The sequence below is a fragment of the Hibiscus syriacus genome, unplaced genomic scaffold (assembly GCF_006381635.1).
Source record: "Hibiscus syriacus cultivar Baekdansim isolate YM2019G1 unplaced genomic scaffold, ASM638163v2 tig00002919_pilon, whole genome shotgun sequence".
Taxonomy (NCBI): Eukaryota; Viridiplantae; Streptophyta; class Magnoliopsida; order Malvales; family Malvaceae; genus Hibiscus; species Hibiscus syriacus.
Genome location: NW_024061957.1, coordinates 611,323 through 628,618, shown reverse-complemented (window position 1 = coordinate 628,618; position 17,296 = coordinate 611,323). Strand labels below are relative to the sequence as shown.

The 17,296-nt window shown below is 32.6% G+C and overlaps 3 protein-coding genes across 3 annotated transcripts; 2 read left to right on the top strand and 1 right to left on the bottom strand.

Moving 5' to 3' along the window:
- Positions 1–347: 347 nt before the first annotated feature.
- Positions 348–2,855, bottom strand: LOC120164556 (probable WRKY transcription factor 31). The gene is made up of 5 exons (XM_039174252.1): positions 2,432–2,855; positions 2,235–2,333; positions 1,651–2,136; positions 1,433–1,546; positions 348–1,349 (listed from the first exon to the last, which is right to left on the bottom strand). The coding sequence occupies exons 1-5, from the start codon at positions 2,816–2,818 to the stop codon at positions 612–614; spliced, it is 1,824 nt and encodes a 607-aa protein (XP_039030183.1). The 5' UTR covers positions 2,819–2,855; the 3' UTR covers positions 348–611.
- Positions 2,856–9,503: 6,648 nt separating this feature from the next.
- On the top strand, positions 9,504–12,200 carry LOC120163381 (Fanconi anemia group D2 protein-like). Its single transcript, XM_039173335.1, has 8 exons — positions 9,504–9,765; positions 10,126–10,214; positions 10,316–10,450; positions 11,301–11,361; positions 11,437–11,492; positions 11,591–11,647; positions 11,744–11,864; positions 11,973–12,200. The coding sequence occupies exons 1-8, from the start codon at positions 9,504–9,506 to the stop codon at positions 12,128–12,130; spliced, it is 939 nt and encodes a 312-aa protein (XP_039029266.1). The 3' UTR covers positions 12,131–12,200.
- A 1,644-nt stretch (positions 12,201–13,844) lies between these two features.
- LOC120163370 (cell differentiation protein rcd1-like) lies at positions 13,845–16,576 on the top strand. The gene is made up of 9 exons (XM_039173330.1): positions 13,845–13,964; positions 14,320–14,391; positions 14,833–14,922; positions 15,185–15,227; positions 15,370–15,476; positions 15,627–15,722; positions 16,019–16,218; positions 16,320–16,389; positions 16,466–16,576. Exons 1-9 carry the CDS (start codon positions 13,845–13,847, stop codon positions 16,574–16,576), a joined length of 909 nt encoding a protein of 302 aa, XP_039029261.1.
- Positions 16,577–17,296: the final 720 nt, after the last annotated feature.

Genomic DNA, 17,296 nt, shown 5'->3' with positions numbered 1-17,296 from the left:
TTTCATCAATATTTAGGATATAAAAGAATAAAAGGAAAACGAGAATCGAGTAAAAGAACTTAAACAAGTTTATTAACGAGTTTGTTCATAAATATAAATGAACTAAACATACATTTATTTATGTTCGTCGTTTATTAAATAAATAAAATTTATATTCATACACATTTATTTAATTTAACAAATGAATGTTATATGTACGATTAATTTATTCAACAATATTTATTTATTTCCTTAAATATATGATGGAGATTGATGGAGCACTCGAACGTGAACACACACCAAGTGGGTTAAAATTTGGAAAAGACACGATCAAAACGTGACCTCATTAAAATTGAGTTATGTAAGTCAAACTAACCCCACCTTTATTTAAATTGAAAACACTTTTGACAAAGACGGATTTCTTGACTGCTTTATGCATTACCTGCATTACACGTAACTCCAACATGAAAATTAAACAAATTTCTTTTCACCTTGTTTTTTCAACTTTGCAATGGACGAACAAATTGGTACAAATTATTAAAGATTTAACAGAAATAAAATCCAAAACTGCATACCCTTCTTCCTCAAATGAATAAAAAGTAATAAAGAACCGAGGGCGTTCTTTGTTTCTTCTAATTTGCAGCAAAATTACTGGTATTGTTGATTTTATTGTTGCCATTGCTGTTGCTGTTACTAGTGGTGGTGGTTGTGGTAGTAGTGACGTTGCCATTACTGTTGGTGGTGGACGTGAGGTTCGCACCATTATTATTATTGATGTTACTGGTGTGAGAGCTCCCGATAATAGAAGTGATAGCGGCGGCTAAAGCGGCGGTGAAGTTAGGATCCGTCGCGATGGCGGTGGTGGCAGCATTAACGGTTTCGGCAAATGAATTTTGTTGACCTTGTTGAAGTTGGTGATTCATTTGAGGTTGCTCGATGTCGTGAGACATTTGCAAACCAGAGAATTTGGATTGGTTGTAAAGTGCCTGACCGAAAATCTGAGGCAGCAACGACAACGGCGAGGCCTGGGGATTGGGGTGCGATTGTGGGTTCGGGAATGGGACTTGGAATTGGCTTTCGGGTCTGGGGAATTGTAAAGGGTTTGGGGTCTGGGTGAGGTCCAAGGTGACGGTGGGGAATGGGGCGGAAGCTGATATGGTGGCCATGCTAGAAGAGCATGGGAGGACAGTTCTTGTGAGAAAATTCGAGTTCATTAGTCCATCGGCGCTGGACATGGAACCGGATAACAGCATTCGTGCAGCCGATGACGTTGTCGACGCCATTGCCATTGCTGCCGGAGGCAAAGGATGGTTGTGGTTGCCTTCGTATGTTGTTATTAGAATTGAACGATCTTCTGCACATCTTTGTACCTGTAATGTTCAACAATAAGTTAATATTGCGATTATTTATTAACTCCAAAATGATTTACAGATACAAAGCATATGAAGAAAACCTGTTTTCTAACTGGGCAACCAGCTGCCATGGTACATCGATAATATGCTCGAGGACATGGATTTCCTTTCGCCATTTTCTGTCCATACTTTCGCCATTGACATCCATCTGTGATCTTCAATGATGAAAAAAAATCCAATCAATTTAAACGCATGAAAACGAGATTCTGAATTATAAAAGTTAAATACTTCGATTTAATGAAGAAGAAAAAGAAAATACCATGGGAGCCTCTGATCTTGCTCTAACAGAAACTCGTGCCTTCCTCATGGTAGCTTCAGTTTGATCAAAATTTTTCGAGGAATTAAACCTCGGAACCTTGTTACCATCAGGACTATCTTCTCTTCCAGTTTCGCTACTCCCACGCTTTCTTGATCTGAAGTCCTTTAAAGCTACCTCCGCATTAGACGACCCGGATCGATCGTGACTCCTCCCGACCGTCGATGACAGTGACGGTTCATCCGTATCAACTTCTGCAGCAGCAGCGGCTGCTAGACCAAGATCCATAAACTGTCTCGGAATCATTAGTTCTCCATTAGATTTCTTTTGTTCATCGGGTTTTTCAACTTTTCCATCTTGCTGTTGTTGCATAAGGGTGACCAGATGTTTTTGAACCGTGTTGTAGTTGCTCGTCACCTGGCTCAACATTTCCTTTAACCTTTGATTCTCCGTTTTCATACGATCAAACTCAACTTGTAAAACAGATAGCTGAAAAAAGGAAACCTATGGCACGTAAAACAAACTTACAACATGATTTTAATTCAATCAAAATCTCGAATTATCCAGTTTCTAATAAAATAAAATACCTCATATTTAGCTCTTTTATCTTCCATGTTTGAAGAGATCCCATCATCCACCATGGATTGATCGCTACTCGTGTTCGTAGTTAATAAATTCAAACCAGTCTGAAAATCAACAAGAAAATGTATTTGAATTCTAATTCATCGATTCACAACTGAGAAAGAATAATAAAAAATTAATAAACTGAGGACACGTGACTTACGTTAACGTTAAGCTCGAGGGCAGTTCGATCGATGGAGTCATTGATCTCTGCATTGGCATGATCGGAATCACCGACATCGTCCGTGAGTTTACGATTCTTCTCGGCGAAGAAATCCATTTCGCCGATGACCCTACGCGGGTGTTCATCGCGAGAGCAGTTGAGATTAACGGGGAACTGAATGGTGGTGGGCGGAGGAGGAGACATGTTTGCTGTAGAAGCATCATCCATGGCGAACACAGACAGTTTGGTGCAGTAGTTGTTGTTGATGAGGATGATGTTTGGTTTAGTGTCTTCTTGTTCGGGAAAGGAATTAAGAACAGTTGGGATGTGAAGGGAAAAGGAAATATTGGGATCTGAATCAATGGGGAGTCCACTGGGTTTGCCCATAAATCAAGAGGAAGAGAAGAGAGAAGTCTTTGAAAGGGGCAACGGACCAGGCAATAAAAAGGGAGTTGAGACTTTGAAGAAGACCAAACTGTAGTAAATATATTAAGTGAGTGTATTTTTCAATATTTCTTCTTCCTTTTTTCCTATATAAAGTAATACTTTTAGATTTATTTTCATAAAAATCCTTACATGATATAAATAGTCAAAGTGTCAAACATTATGTATTTAGTAAATATAAAAATATATTATAGATATATATCATTCACATTATGTTAACACAACATACCATTATCAATAAGTAATTTTTAAGGATATAATTTTAAAAAAATAGAAAAGTTACCTAAAAAGAATATTACTTTAAGTTTGGTATGCATTTTAAATGCTTATTCTAAATTAGTTTTAAAAGAAACTTGATTCTAAATTTTAAAAATTATGTTTAACTTTATTTATCCTCTATATTTTCCAGTTCCCAAGTAAATGGGATCAATGTAGTGCAATAATTTCAAGATAATCAATTCAGTTTTAATATTTGTTTCGAAGATTAAATAAATATATTTAATTTGATTTAAAATTATCCATAACAACATGAAAATCATACTATTTTAGTTTTAGCTCCATTTCAAATTAATTAAACATGGTCCGAACTAATGTAACCTTTAACCGAGGTAAAAGAGACCTGTGGCAATGATGTGGAGGCCCAAGGGAAAGGAAAGAAAATCGTCTGAATTTTGATGATTTCTTCTTTCTTCCTTCGTGTAAAATTCTGGTAAAAAAATATTAAAACACATCGGAGATTGACGCGTTCAAACAATTCACCGCCCTGAATGGCCCGGCGGTGAAAAAAATCCTAGTCAACGGAGTTTGATGAAGAAATGGGCCCACTCGTTTTTCTTTGACTTAAAATCTATTCCACGTAGGTTTGGTTCGTATACCCGAAGCTAACGGTTTGACTAAGTCCGGCTTTTCTCACGTGGCATGGACTGAACTGAAATCCCTTGCATCCTTCCTCACCACTACTTATTTTTTCTTCCAAAAGTTTAGGTTTGGCTAAAATAAATTATTATAACAAAATCAGCACTTTGTCTTCGTGTCAGAAATTATGATAATAGTTCTGAATTGTCTATTAAATATTAAGTATTAATATAATAAGTATTATTAATTAGGTGTAAACATGTAAAACACGTGAATCAATTAAATGCATGGTTTTCATAACCGGATCGGTTAGTGAACCGGTCATACTACCGGTTCACTGGTTCAACCGATCGAACCGGTCTGATCGGTCGAAAGAACCGGACGACGTCATAATTATTTAAAAAATTAAATAAAAATACCAAAAATATTTAATAAAAAATAATTTTTTATATCACAAGTTATATTCAAAGCAAGTCATAACATATATAAGTTAAAAACCATAAAATCAAGTGAAACAAAATGATTCAAATTAACTACAACACAATATTTAAGGTAAAACATATTAAATAATAAATATAATTATATAACTATAATTAAAAAATAAATTTGAGGTTAAAAAATCATAACAAAATGATATTGTTTGATTTAATTTTTTTTTAAACAATCCCACATAGCTAAGAAACATAGAAGAGCATCCCAAAAGTCTAAAGAGTAAAAATATAAGAACAAAACAATCCCACATTGCTAAAAAATATAGAAGCGCATAACAACTAACTTCTATAAATAATAGAGGTAATTTGGCATTCAAAATCATGGAGCCTTTTGGTGAGCATTGAGTGAACTATTCTTTCGCTTCAATCAAGCTCGAATTTTAGGCTTCAATCGAGTTTCTAATTTTTTTTTTGAGTTCAAGCCTTTTTGAGTTCAAGTTTCAATATTATATTTCGAGTTTGAGTTGAACTTGATAATTTTTAGCTTGTGAGTTTAAGTTAAGTTGAGCTTACTTTTAAAGTTTTCAAGTTCGAGTCGAGCTCAGCAATACTCGAGTTTGATTTAATTTTTAAAAAAAACAAAAATCCTGGTTTTTCCCAGTTTTTTTCCAGTTTTTAGCCGGTCTGGTTCGAACGGTTCAACGGTTCTGACCGGTTCACTAATAGCGGTTCAACCGTTTTAGATTGAACCGGACTAAGCAACGGTTTCCGGTTGAATCGGCCGGTCAGATCCGGTTTTCAAAACAGAGATTAAATGAGTCTATATTATAATTAAATATTATTAATTAGTATAAAACCTCAAGTTTCTCAAACCATCTCTTTGCTTTTTCAGAATTCAAATCAAATACCGCTACCAAATTAATACCAACCGGACCTCATTGTTGACAACATAACATTTGACCAATCAATGGTAGTACTGGTCCAAATACATGTCATTTGTCTAATACTTAGACCACATTCAATTCGATATTACAGATTTAGAATATAGAATAAATAATTTTTATTAAATATATAATACAAATTATTAATGTATTAAAATTTATAAAAATATAAAAATATCTATGAAAATATAAATTTAAATACATTAATATCCGTATTTAAAATATTTAGGTCACCTTGTTTTTTTGATATAAAAAGAGAAAACGAAGAATAATTATTATGTGTGAACCCATTGGGTAAGCTAGTATACTGCTTGTAGTATGACAGTTAATGCAAATAATTCAGTGGTCACGTAAAGTTTTAGTTCACATTCAACCACCAACTTGTTTTTCTTCTTAGAAAACGACGTCACCATTTGCGTTTGACTTGCCGCGACCAACCACGCTCCAATTATTGTAATCGGTTGGTTATTAAAATCTAAGTTGCTAACCAAAAAAAAAGTTATTCATGTAATAAAATGGAGTGATAAAAGACGGACAAAGAGTTTTCATTTAGATATAAAATTAGGAAGAAAAAGTGAAAACTATATTACAGCCTGCATGAAAGAGTTAAAATAAAATATTTAAAAAGTCAATATAATGAATTTAATGAACGATTATAATGATAAGAATTAATTGCATCACATGCTCTTAAATTATGACCTTCATTTTAAATTAGTACTTAAATTTTTAAATATTTTAATTTCATCTCTAAAACTATGACCTTCATTCTAAATTAGTCCCAAACTTTTTGAACATTTGAATTTCATCCCATCTATATGTATACTCTAATCACATCTATTGTTAATAAAATTGTCAGGCCAAATTATATTATTATATGTTTTAAAAACAAAATATAGGTTAAATTTTGGTTGAAACTAATTACATATTTGGATGAATTTGGATATGAAATTGGAAGATTCAAAAGTTTGGGATGAACTTAAAATGAGGTTCATAGTTTGGGTGAAATTGGAATATTCAAAAGTTTAAAAACCAATTCAAAATGAGAACCATAGTTTAGGGACATATGATAAAATTAACTCTAGTGATAAAGAAAAGCTATTTTTTTAGACGATTGTTTCTTATATATATTAAAAATAAACTTTAACAAGAGTCATAATTTAGGGACACATGATACATATGGTACTCGTAGGTTTGATAATGGTTTGACTGCTTGTGGAGGAGTCTTACGAGACCAGACGAGAGGATGGATTATGGGTTTTACTAAAGTAATCGTGCTGAACTTTGAGAAATTTATGAAGGTATTTCCTTAGTTTGGACCATGGGCTTGCAAAAGCTGGTAGTTGGATCGGATAGTAAAGAAGCCCTAAACATTATTGGCTACAAGAGTAATTCGAATTATGGCTAGTCTATGGTTCCGCATATAATGCCTCTAATTCTTCAAGAGTAGACTTTAAAGTTCTCATATGCTCCTCGTGAGAACAATACAGTGACCGAATCTTTGGCAAAAACTGGCTTGGTCTTAACCGTTTGGTTTCCATACTTTTCGATCAGCACCATAGTTAGTCAAAGCTGATTTGCTGGGCGATGCTCGTCATGCTTCTGCCTTGACTTATGGCTCTATGTTTTATCCAGTGGTGTTCACTCCTTTTACTCAAGAATAAATAAATATTATACCTTTTTTTAATATACATGTATATATAAAGAGTTAGGATCTACATACCGAAGACACTTAATTTCGACTGTTTACATTATAAATTATAATATATTATAATTTATAATATTATAAATTATGATTTTTTTTACATTTTGTTTTATGTCCAGGTCCATTACAACAAATACAAAACAGCCCAAGTCAGCAGCCCAGTTGGGACCAAAACGCGTGATCCATTTGCTGATACCTGAACCCGGTTCCAAGCCTGCAACCCGGATCTGGGCTAGGGTTTCCAGAGCCCTAGCAGATCCCTCCTCAGCGCCGCAAGACTCAACGAAGAGTCCACATGCCTCACGCCTCCCTCGACCGTATTTTTCGGCGAGTGACACCAACGCAACAATCACAAAAAATGTTAGTGTTTTATACAGAATAAAATTACTAAAAATAGGATTTTGCTTCTACTATAAATTACATGTAACCATAACACAATAGGTACATACGAGATTAGGCACAAAATAGACTACCAAATACACGAGTAATATTCGGAAAACGCAAAAACAGTGAATCCAAGCCTCTTATAACCATTTTGAAGTGAAATAAAGAAGGGTACAATTTCAAATTCGTCAAAGGTAATTAATTTAGCTCGTTATTTTACTTTTTTATTTAAAGTTACAATTTTCTTAAATTAAGACAATTGTAAATTATGTAGTATCGAAAGGGCAGTTCAAGGGTGTTAACCCTTCCTTGATTGTAACCGACTCCCGAATCCGACACATCTTTGCTAAGACGCAGATCATGTAAGAAATAAGGTATCCGATCAACCCATTTTTCATAAAATAAATGACCGGTAGCGACTCGCAATCAATTTTTCCAAGTCGAAGCCTAATTCCGAACCCAACCGAAAGACGTTTCCGACACATACATAGTGACAATGTAAAACTCTTTTAGTTTTACACAGGCTTAAGATCGTTGGATGAATGAAAATAGATGGTTGAAATTAACTTATTGTTTTTTTCCTATGAGAATTTTCTCATTTCCTACTGTTAATCTCAATCGTCTAATTTCACTCATCTAATGATTTTAAATATGTATAAAACTAAAAGAGTTTTATATTGTACAATAGAATGTTATCCCGTATGTAAATTAACTAACATTTTTTTATATGAATGTTTTGAATTTATGTTTTACTTTAGGTGTTTTTTAATAAGTTAAAAGCATGTTTAATGTAAAAATAAACGTCTAAATTATATCTTAACGGCCATTAATATTTTTTAATAAGTTAAAAGCATGTTTTTTAATAGCTTGAAGGGCTTACACTATAACGGCTATTAAAAAAAACTGTTAACTAACACGTATCATATATATATATATATATATATATTTATTTAACTTTTTAATAAAAAATTAAAGAAAAAACTAATTTCTCCTCCTCTGGCCGCAATGTGAACCCCAATCGTCCCCCGGCGCAGATCCCCTTCGTCCCGCTGAAAGCCCCTAGGAATTGGGATGTAATTCCACATTTGGGTTTTATAAATTAGGGGTTTTATACATTGGGAACTAGGGTTTATGATCATAGATTTGGGCATTTGAGGTTTTAGCAATTTAGGAGATTAAAGTAACGGTAGATCACTGAAAGAACGATAATGTATAGGTGACCCTCCACGTCAACGGTTAAAATGAATTTGAAATCAAGGATTTTAGGGTTGTAGATGTATTTTGTAATTTAAGAAAATGGATTTTTCTATAAATAAATTATAATTTAAAAGTTTTTTATTTTAAAAACAATATTTTAAAATTTTATAAGTATGACATGAATTTAATAATGTTGATGGACCATGCACCTAAAAATATAATGGAGAAAACGTTATACATATATTTTGAGAAAAAAAATCACCTAAAAGTGTAATAGATAAAATATTAGATACTTATTTTGACTTTTGAGCGAAAAAGTTTTTAGTCATTCAAAATTAACTTAGATCTAATTTGTACATTTACTTTTGCATTAGGCCATAAAAATAACGACATGTTAATAAATTTAAGTAATAAAATTTGTTTTATATATTAATTAAAATTAAATATAAAGATATACTTAGATTAAATAAATATAAATTTTAAAACTTATTTTAATTTTTAAAGAAATAAAATAATAACATGAACTAAATTGTATAAAATATCTTTAAATTAAATGATAAGCGATTTTTTGTCTATTTATTATTATAATTTCTCATATGTGTTTATTAAAATGTTCTATTACATGTATTTAATTTTTAATTATCAAATGCATTCTAAAGATTATATCACTAAAAATATTGATAGATTTTCTAGTAGAGATTGATATAAATTCTAAAGAGTTTATTGAATTTTGACGTGATAATTATAAATTATTGTATAAATTGAAGATATCAAAATTTTGAATGATTCAATAATATCTCTTAAAATCATTCAAAAGTTTAAGTAACAATACAAACCGATGTCTATAGTTTAATGATGAATTTAAAATGTTAAAAGTAAGAATTAATTTAGAATTATAATTACAGTTAGAGGATAAATTGAAATATATAAAATTTGAGGATAATTTAGAGATGTGTAATGCAACTCAGAATTTTATATATTGAAAAATAGCGGTTACTTCTCTTGAAATTTGGCGCGTTATTTCTCGACATTTCTCCAAATAAGCAAAGGAAAAACACTAAGCTAATCACCGCCGACTCGTCGCCGCTGCTAAGTGAACTCTTAGAGAAGGAAAAAACATGTTATTTCTCCGCCACAAACAACCGTCACGGAAGAGATCTACCTCTTCCTTTGTCCCTCCATTTCCTCCGCCCAAAATCCCCAAATCTCAAAACGACGAAGGAACTGCCGTTGATGCTGTTAAGAAGATGGTTTCAATATTGGCCGAGGGCGGTTGCAACTTGGTTAGTCCTTTGGGTCTGCCCTCCGATCCCTACAAGCTCCGCCGCCACCTCTCCTGCCTTTTTTCTTCTACTGACGATCGCTCCGTTTTTCTCTCTGGTTTCTCTTCTTACATACAATCTCCCTCCAATCTTCGCAGGTATGTTCATCCTTTTTCCAATTGCTAGCTTATTTTTTTTTTCGTTTTTGATTTCCCTATTTCCATGCATAATCTATATTGTTTACTAGCCTTTTAATTTAGTGTACTAGATTCTATTTAGTTATTTTTAAAGCCTTTTATCTTTAATATTGATTGAATTTAGGATTAATCAGTTAATCCATCTTTCTATATATGTTTTGTTGAAAATATTACGAGATTCAGTTGGAAGGTGTTTTAAGGTTTTCGCATTGCTTATTCTATTGGTATCGATGAGAAAATGCCTCATTTATTTTCTTCTGTTTTCCAAGTTCCTTTCAAAGATTACTCTTATTGTTTCCCATCAAATAAGTTGATTGAGGCTGGTCCTTCTGTGCAGTTTGAAGTAAACCTCACAGTTCTTGACAAATTGGTAAGCAGTAAAATTTGCTGCTTTGTTTCCATTGATCACAAAAGAGGTAACAAAAAACAAGTGAAAAGTGTTGCAATTCTTATCCTTTTGCTCTCTTTCAGGTTAAGGAAGTTGTTTGCTTAGAGAAGGTTCGATCTTTTGCTCAACCCGAAAATGTTCACACACTTTTGATCAGGATGCAAAAGAATGTTAATGTGGTTGTTGCACTAGTTAGCATGTGCAGAACCCATGAGAAGGTAACCAAATAGAAATGTGGTTTCCTTTGCCAACAGTTCTTAGATAATATATATATTTTATATTTTCAGTCTTGAACCTTCACCACCGTTAGGTATATTACGCAAGTCTCTGATTTCTGTTCATGAATGGCCTCCATTTTGGACTAGATTTTATGACGTTTTCCCTTGAACTTTTCATCTGTTTTGGCTTTATTAATTTCATTCACTTTTATAACAAGTGCTTAGTTATTCTTTTGAGAGTGAATCATATGATTGGATGAGGATAGAACACCGGGATCATGAAGTCGATCCATTTGGCATGCATAATTCTATGGATGCATTATATTAGTGAAACTGTAGAGCTCTTGTACTTCCTCATGACTACAATTCATGCAAGGTAAAAATTCCTTAGATTAGTTCGTAAGAATTAAGAAGAATGATGGCTTCCTTTATTGATTTTTTTTTGGGTGGCAATCGCTCTCTGAAAAATGAAGATGATAAAGAGAAGAAACTATGACACTTGACATTAACTCTTCTCCCAATGTGGCCTGCCCCACTGCAGTGACTAACGGTTGAATAATTCTGGTGCATTGTAATGTGCCACTGCACCATATGCACTTCCATATCTATTGCTAACAGATTATATCCTGCCTGTGCCTTGAGGTTGAGGAAAGTTGGAAACATCTAGGTCATTTTGGAGTAAAAGCTAAATGACAGCTTATCTAAACTGGAAGTATATATGGTGGATAGTCAATAGAGGCCTTTGCTCATTAGAAAGATATATTTTCAACATATCTGAGTAGATAGTACCTCTTTATTGTCGAAATGCTTCAGGTAGTAATCTTGTTGACATGTTAAGATGATGACACAGGTCACCATGCATGCCATGGAAGTCAAGTATGGTGGGAAATTCATTGATTCCTTCCTTATAGGTTGTTATATTTTGGAAATGCAATATGGTCTTCATTGCAGTCTGTTCAGGGAACTGACATCTGGGCATTTTGCAGCGTTTGACTTCTTGCAGGTTCACTTCCAAACGCATAATGAAGTCATACTTCTATTGGTAAGATCAGATCCAGTGTATATATATATTTTCTAACATGCTTGGTACAAGTTCAAAGTTTTAGAAGGAAACGCCATACTGCTTGTTTGTTGCATCAGGTGAAAGAACTTCAAAAGGCAACACGAACGATTCAGACCCTATGTTCAGAAGCAAAGGTGAGTCATGCCATATTGAATCCATTTGAGGTTTAGTCAGAAACTTTGAAAGAGTAACAGACAGATTATATTGAATGTATGTATTGGTATTTGAAGGGCTTGAAACAAACAGCCATCACCGGCAAAATACCTGCTACTAAAAGATCTTTGGAACGCTTTTTGTTTCGTGTCAAGACTCTTCTCCATTCAACCTCTAACGGCTGCACTTTCTGGATGGGTATTTGCAACGTTATCTTCTTTTTTGTAATTAATTATTTACTTTTCTTGAAGGGGTGACTACATTCTTCATATTTGGAAGACTACTAGGCCTCACAGATATTTACAGGTAATCTAAAACACAAGGATCTCAGGGGTCAGGTGCTCAGCTCTCAGGCATATGTAGATGATGAAGTTGACAACATGGATGAAGATCCAGCCGGAGCTGGTGAGGTGGATCCACAAGGTACTGTTCCCTCTGCTAGTGAAAATAGTGAAGCAGAATGAATATTTCTTTTTATCTGTAAAATACTTCCTTTTTTATCCGATGCCGTAATTCAGTTATTTTCTTTGCTAAAGAAAAATAAAACTCATGGGAGAAGGTAAGGGAAGGAGAGGATGATAAATAAGACAAACAGAAAATATGAGAAAATTTTGTTTTCTGCACTCATTATTTTTTTCCTGTGGGTTAAAAACGCTATAAATTTATGTATTATTATATTCTAATATTATTTTTTTACTTGTATTCATTTTATCTTTCATTTTATGTTGATGGTGTAACCATGTGATCCTCTCGTAGTCTATTACCATTAAAACATAATATCTATAATATGAATGAACTAAATTCAACCAATTCCGATTAATGTTTACTCAGTAAACTAACAAATAACTTTCTCTCTTAAATAAATAGTTACACGAGCTTTTAAGTTTACTCAAGTGCAAAAAACAATATAAAAACATTTAAATTAGTATTGCATCCACTAATAAATCTTAATTAATATTAAATGCATTATTTATTAGTATATAATTCTATATATTGATGATAGATTATGTGATTCCGTTTATTAAATTTTTTAATTAAAACTGAAATAAGTAAAGATTATTAATAATGATGTATTTGAAAAATCATATGACTATTCAAAAGTAAAAATAATCAAATCACATGGTAAATAGATTTGAATATAATTTTATGTAATTGCATAACTATAATATATTTGGATAATAATTAATTTGTAGGTACCGATTAATTAAGTATAATAGAGAACTTTAAAACATCTTTAATTTGTAAATTATAAATAAAAACTAATATAATTATACGCATAATCTCAAATTATTTTCAATGTTGTAACTTTTTTATTCTTATTTTTAATCCAACATATTTTCAAGGTAGTATTTATTTATAATCTTTCTTTACCATTGGTAACACATACCCTACAAAGACAAATCTTGAATCGAAGACCCTAAAAGAGAACCACACTTCTTTTAATTATTAAGGTTACTTGATAGATTATGCTTATCTTATGGAAGATTAATCAAGAAAAATTCATATAATCAAAACATGTTATTAGAAAAATTGATGTTAAAAATTTGAAATTTGAGTGATTCTTTTTCTTTGAAATTCGATATTTCCTTTTAGATTGTCATCATTCAAAGACTTATAATGTATGTCATGATGATTTTAGTTAAAATATACGTCTAATACATAATTTGATCTATAAAATAAAATATAAAAGATATAGATTCATAAATAATTTAGATCATTAAAATAAAAAAAAATTATAACTTGTCATTTTTTTTAGGATTTGAGAGTTTAATTGAACTAAAAACACTGAATTGTATTTTTATTTTTAAGAGAAAACTAAGCGCTTTTAAAACCTTTAACGCCTGAAATTGTGGTCCCAGTGGGTTGAAGCAAAATCAGCGAATCTGGTTCTGCTAATCCAAATACCTTTGTCGTCATTCACGACCTGACAAAAGTCCTAAGAGAAACAAACAAAAGACAATCTGAGAATTTGAGCGTGAGTGGGCTGGGCGACTGTTCAAGGAAAACGTACGACACGCTCTCTTTTATCACTACCATTTTCCCACTCTTCTCTGGTTATTTCCTTGTGCGACTCACACTAATAAATGCACTCTCAGAACATTTTATATCTATAACAAATCACAGATTTCACTCCTCTTTTCTTTTGTCGCCCTTTCTAGTCTCTCTCCGACGGACGAAATGGTTTCAGGTGCGGCGGCAGTCGACCCCACCCACGACGCTACTGCCCGAATCACTCGTTTGATTCGAGGACTAGATTCTCAAGAAACCCGAGAGCAGTCTCTTGACATTCTCTGCAAGGTATAGCCTCAGCTTTCTTTGTTTTCTTCTTCTTCTTTCTATTTGGTTTCTCGAACAAAATAGAATAGGTGATCAAACAACATAAAAACCATTTGAAAGAGTTTGAACATCTCAGGAATCTTATTCTTCAGTTTTTGTCGGGTTGTTAAAGAATGGTAGAACTATGTTTAATATATCAAAAGGACTTACACTCGTTTTTCATGATTGTTACTCTCTCTTCTTTTTAAAAAAATACTTTTCAAGTTATGCTGAGATCTTATTTCACCAAAATGTGGGCTCTGATCATTAGATAACAGCTTTCTAGTAATAAGTATTGTATTTTTGGCTCATTTGCGATCTTTTCTTCTCTCCTCAGAATAGACACGCTTGTGAGAATTTGGCAATTTTATTATGGAATTCTTTTGGTATTATGAGGGTCCTTTTAGAGGTAGGTTTTGCTATTTCATTCTATTCTATGTTACTTCAACTTTTTATTTTTATTATTTTTAAGTATTAGTCTTGGCACCTTAGAAGTATTAATGTTAATTCAAATTTAAGCATGGATACGAACGATTCTTTAGTATTACGATAAAATTTTGAAGAAGACGATAAATTTATTCGTATGAAGTATATACTTCTATCTAATACTCACAGTTTCTGAGTGGAGTAGATTTCCTGCATCTAGAAAGCATAGTTTATGTATCTATTTAAAAATTTTCATGTTATTTTACTTTACTCATTGTAATAATCAATTCTCATGCATCTATAGAACAATATTATTTGTCTACTAGACCAATGTTATTCTCCAAGAAAATCATTGACTTGAAAGCTTTATTCATACATGAAATGCCTACACCACTAAATGATTTTTTATCTTTTCATTATTCAGGTAATAACTTCAGCTTACCGTCCACTATTATCAGGTAGCATTACAGAAAAGGCGGTAACACAAGTTTGCAATGCCATTGCGCTTCTCCAGGTCCATTCTTCTAATTTTATTTTTGTGCATGAACATTGACAAGTTTCAGTCTGTTGCTTCAATGATTCTATCAATGGATATCGGTCCAAACATGTAGTATTTTATTGCATAAAATGGATATGTTAAGCTTGGAGTTATGAATATCAAAGATAATTCTTTGGTTAACACAAGTAAAGTCTGTATTTATCTATGTATTTTTACATTATGCTAATTGTTAGTTCTTTGAAAAGATAAATTACACCCATTTCTTGTATCTTTACAGTCTGTAGCTTCTCACCCTGATACAAAGATGCCATTCATCAGAGGTAACTTCACTTTTAGTCCTCCAAATAAGTGTTTACTTTATGAACTTCACGATTTTTCAAATTCAATTGTTTTGCTTAAAAAAATACCATAATTTGTTGGTTGCATTATAAAACTTGTTCTAATTGAAATACTTCTTTGTAGCTACTATGCCAGTGTATCTTTATCCCTTCCTGAACACCATGAGCAGTGAAAGGAACTATGAATGTCTAAGGCTCACCAGCTTAGGTGTCATTGGCTCCCTGGCAAAGGTAGCCTTCCCTCACATCTCTTCTGTTTTCGTGTCAATCTCTTGCAGAAACTTACATCATTAGAACTCATGGAGTTGAATTAAATGGTTTTTCAGTTAATGTATTTTACCTTCTCTTGGCTCGTCTTTATCGAGTTTTCGATTTATGCAGGTTGATGATCCAGAAGTGGTCGAATACCTTCTTTCTACCCAGATATTTCCTAGTTGCCTACGCTGCTTGGAGTTTGGCAGGACATTGTCAAAAACAGTGAGTGATTCTTCAAATAGAGAAATCTATCGCTGTTAATCAAAACCAATAATACCTAGTGGCTTATAAAATTTTCAGGCTTGTTAAATTGTAAGGGGGGGAAATTGCTGTATACTGCTATGTTACCTTGGTACATGTCTGACATAAGTATTCATATATTTAAAAGATAACAACCTATTATTCATATTCGAATATATGTCGGATACAAGTACTTTAGGGAAAAAGAAGAGTTCGGGTTAACATACTTAGCTATATTATTGAAACATTATCAGCTTCTAATACAATGGACACAACAGGTTGCCACATTTATAATTCACAGAATCTTACTGAATGAGAAAGGTCTCAAGTACTGTTTCATTCTTGCGGAACGGTATCTTGCTGTAAGCCAATGTTTGGCAAAAGTAATCGAAAGTCTTGGTGAAGAAGATGAAGAAAATTTACCGCGCTTGCTGAGAAACATAATCGGTTGTTATCTCAGGCTGTCGGAAAACCAAAGGTTAGCCAAAAATACATGTTCTCTATATACATATATACATGTGTATAACTCATACTTACCGGTTCATTCTTTGATGTTTTGGAACTTGTTTCTGCAAGTAGGACACGACCACAATTGTCAAGCTACATTCCGTGGAAGTTGATGGATTACAAATATGTCAATATCCTCCAAGTAAGCTACATTCTGTGTTTCTAGAGAAGAAAAACAATGCCTTTTGAACAATTCCTCGTGCTAATATCCTTTCCAGGGTGATCCAGAATCCCTTGGTAACCTACGACAATTGATTCACAATCTAAAAATCAGCCGGAGCTCTGCAACTCGATCTACCAGCGAGTCGCCGGGGCGATTTATTCGATGATGGAGAATGCAATTTACCTTATTCAGGCTGGTCGAGGCAGTCACTTGGAATACACAGTATACAATATCAAATACCCCATGCATAAACTGAACTTTATAGACTTATACAGTAAGTGTATAGACATGCATATGTAGACTAAAAACAAACTCATAATAGCTGTTAGTTTCAGTATCCGAGATGCCGAGACATAAATATATTAGTTTGGATATTATTTGTTTATTACACAAACTACTGTATACTATATATGTATGATTAGAGCTAACAAAAATATGTCCGAAATTGAAATTTGTCTGCATTAATTAGAATTCATATTGATTTAAACTCGAAAATATAGTAGTATTAGTTACTTCAAAGCTTCGGGTACCCAATTTTATGTCTTTATGCAAAAATGTCTTAATATATAAATAACGAAAAATATGTATTAAAAAAATCATGTATTTGATAAATAAGGATTTCGATATTGTCTTAGCCAATTACTTGGCCTTTTCAACGGCTGTAATTTTACCAGATCCCCCAATGATACCTTTGAAACACGCTAACTAGAATGTAACTAAGGTGGAACTCAACATTATTTGTTTGGGGTTATTTTAAAATATATATATATATATATTAGTTAAAATATTTTATTACCTTTAAAAAGACAATGTATATCTTGAAATTAAAAATAATAAAGGAGAATATATTTTCATTCATTTAAAAATAAAACAAAAATACAAAAAA

What these genes read in the sequence shown, in the direction of transcription:
- LOC120163370 (XM_039173330.1), top strand. Translation starts at nt 13,845, where the DNA reads ATGGTTTCAGGTGCGGCGGCAGTCGACCCCACCCACGACGCTACTGCC. An exon ending in AAAGATGCCATTCATCAGAG is followed by an intron (nt 15,228 to 15,369) that starts GTAACTTCACTT and finishes ACTTCTTTGTAG; the next exon opens with CTACTATGCCAGTGTATCTT. An exon ending in GCAGGACATTGTCAAAAACA is followed by an intron (nt 15,723 to 16,018) that starts GTGAGTGATTCT and finishes TGGACACAACAG; the next exon opens with GTTGCCACATTTATAATTCA.
- LOC120163381 (XM_039173335.1), top strand. Translation starts at nt 9,504, where the DNA reads ATGTTATTTCTCCGCCACAAACAACCGTCACGGAAGAGATCTACCTCT. An exon ending in ATGAAGTCATACTTCTATTG is followed by an intron (nt 11,493 to 11,590) that starts GTAAGATCAGAT and finishes TTGTTGCATCAG; the next exon opens with GTGAAAGAACTTCAAAAGGC. An exon ending in CGGCTGCACTTTCTGGATGG is followed by an intron (nt 11,865 to 11,972) that starts GTATTTGCAACG and finishes AGATATTTACAG; the next exon opens with GTAATCTAAAACACAAGGAT.
- LOC120164556 (XM_039174252.1), bottom strand. Translation starts at nt 2,818, where the DNA reads ATGGGCAAACCCAGTGGACTCCCCATTGATTCAGATCCCAATATTTCC. An exon ending in CCCTCGAGCTTAACGTTAAC is followed by an intron (nt 2,334 to 2,431) that starts GTAAGTCACGTG and finishes GTTGATTTTCAG; the next exon opens with ACTGGTTTGAATTTATTAAC. An exon ending in ATAAAAGAGCTAAATATGAG is followed by an intron (nt 2,137 to 2,234) that starts GTATTTTATTTT and finishes TCCTTTTTTCAG; the next exon opens with CTATCTGTTTTACAAGTTGA.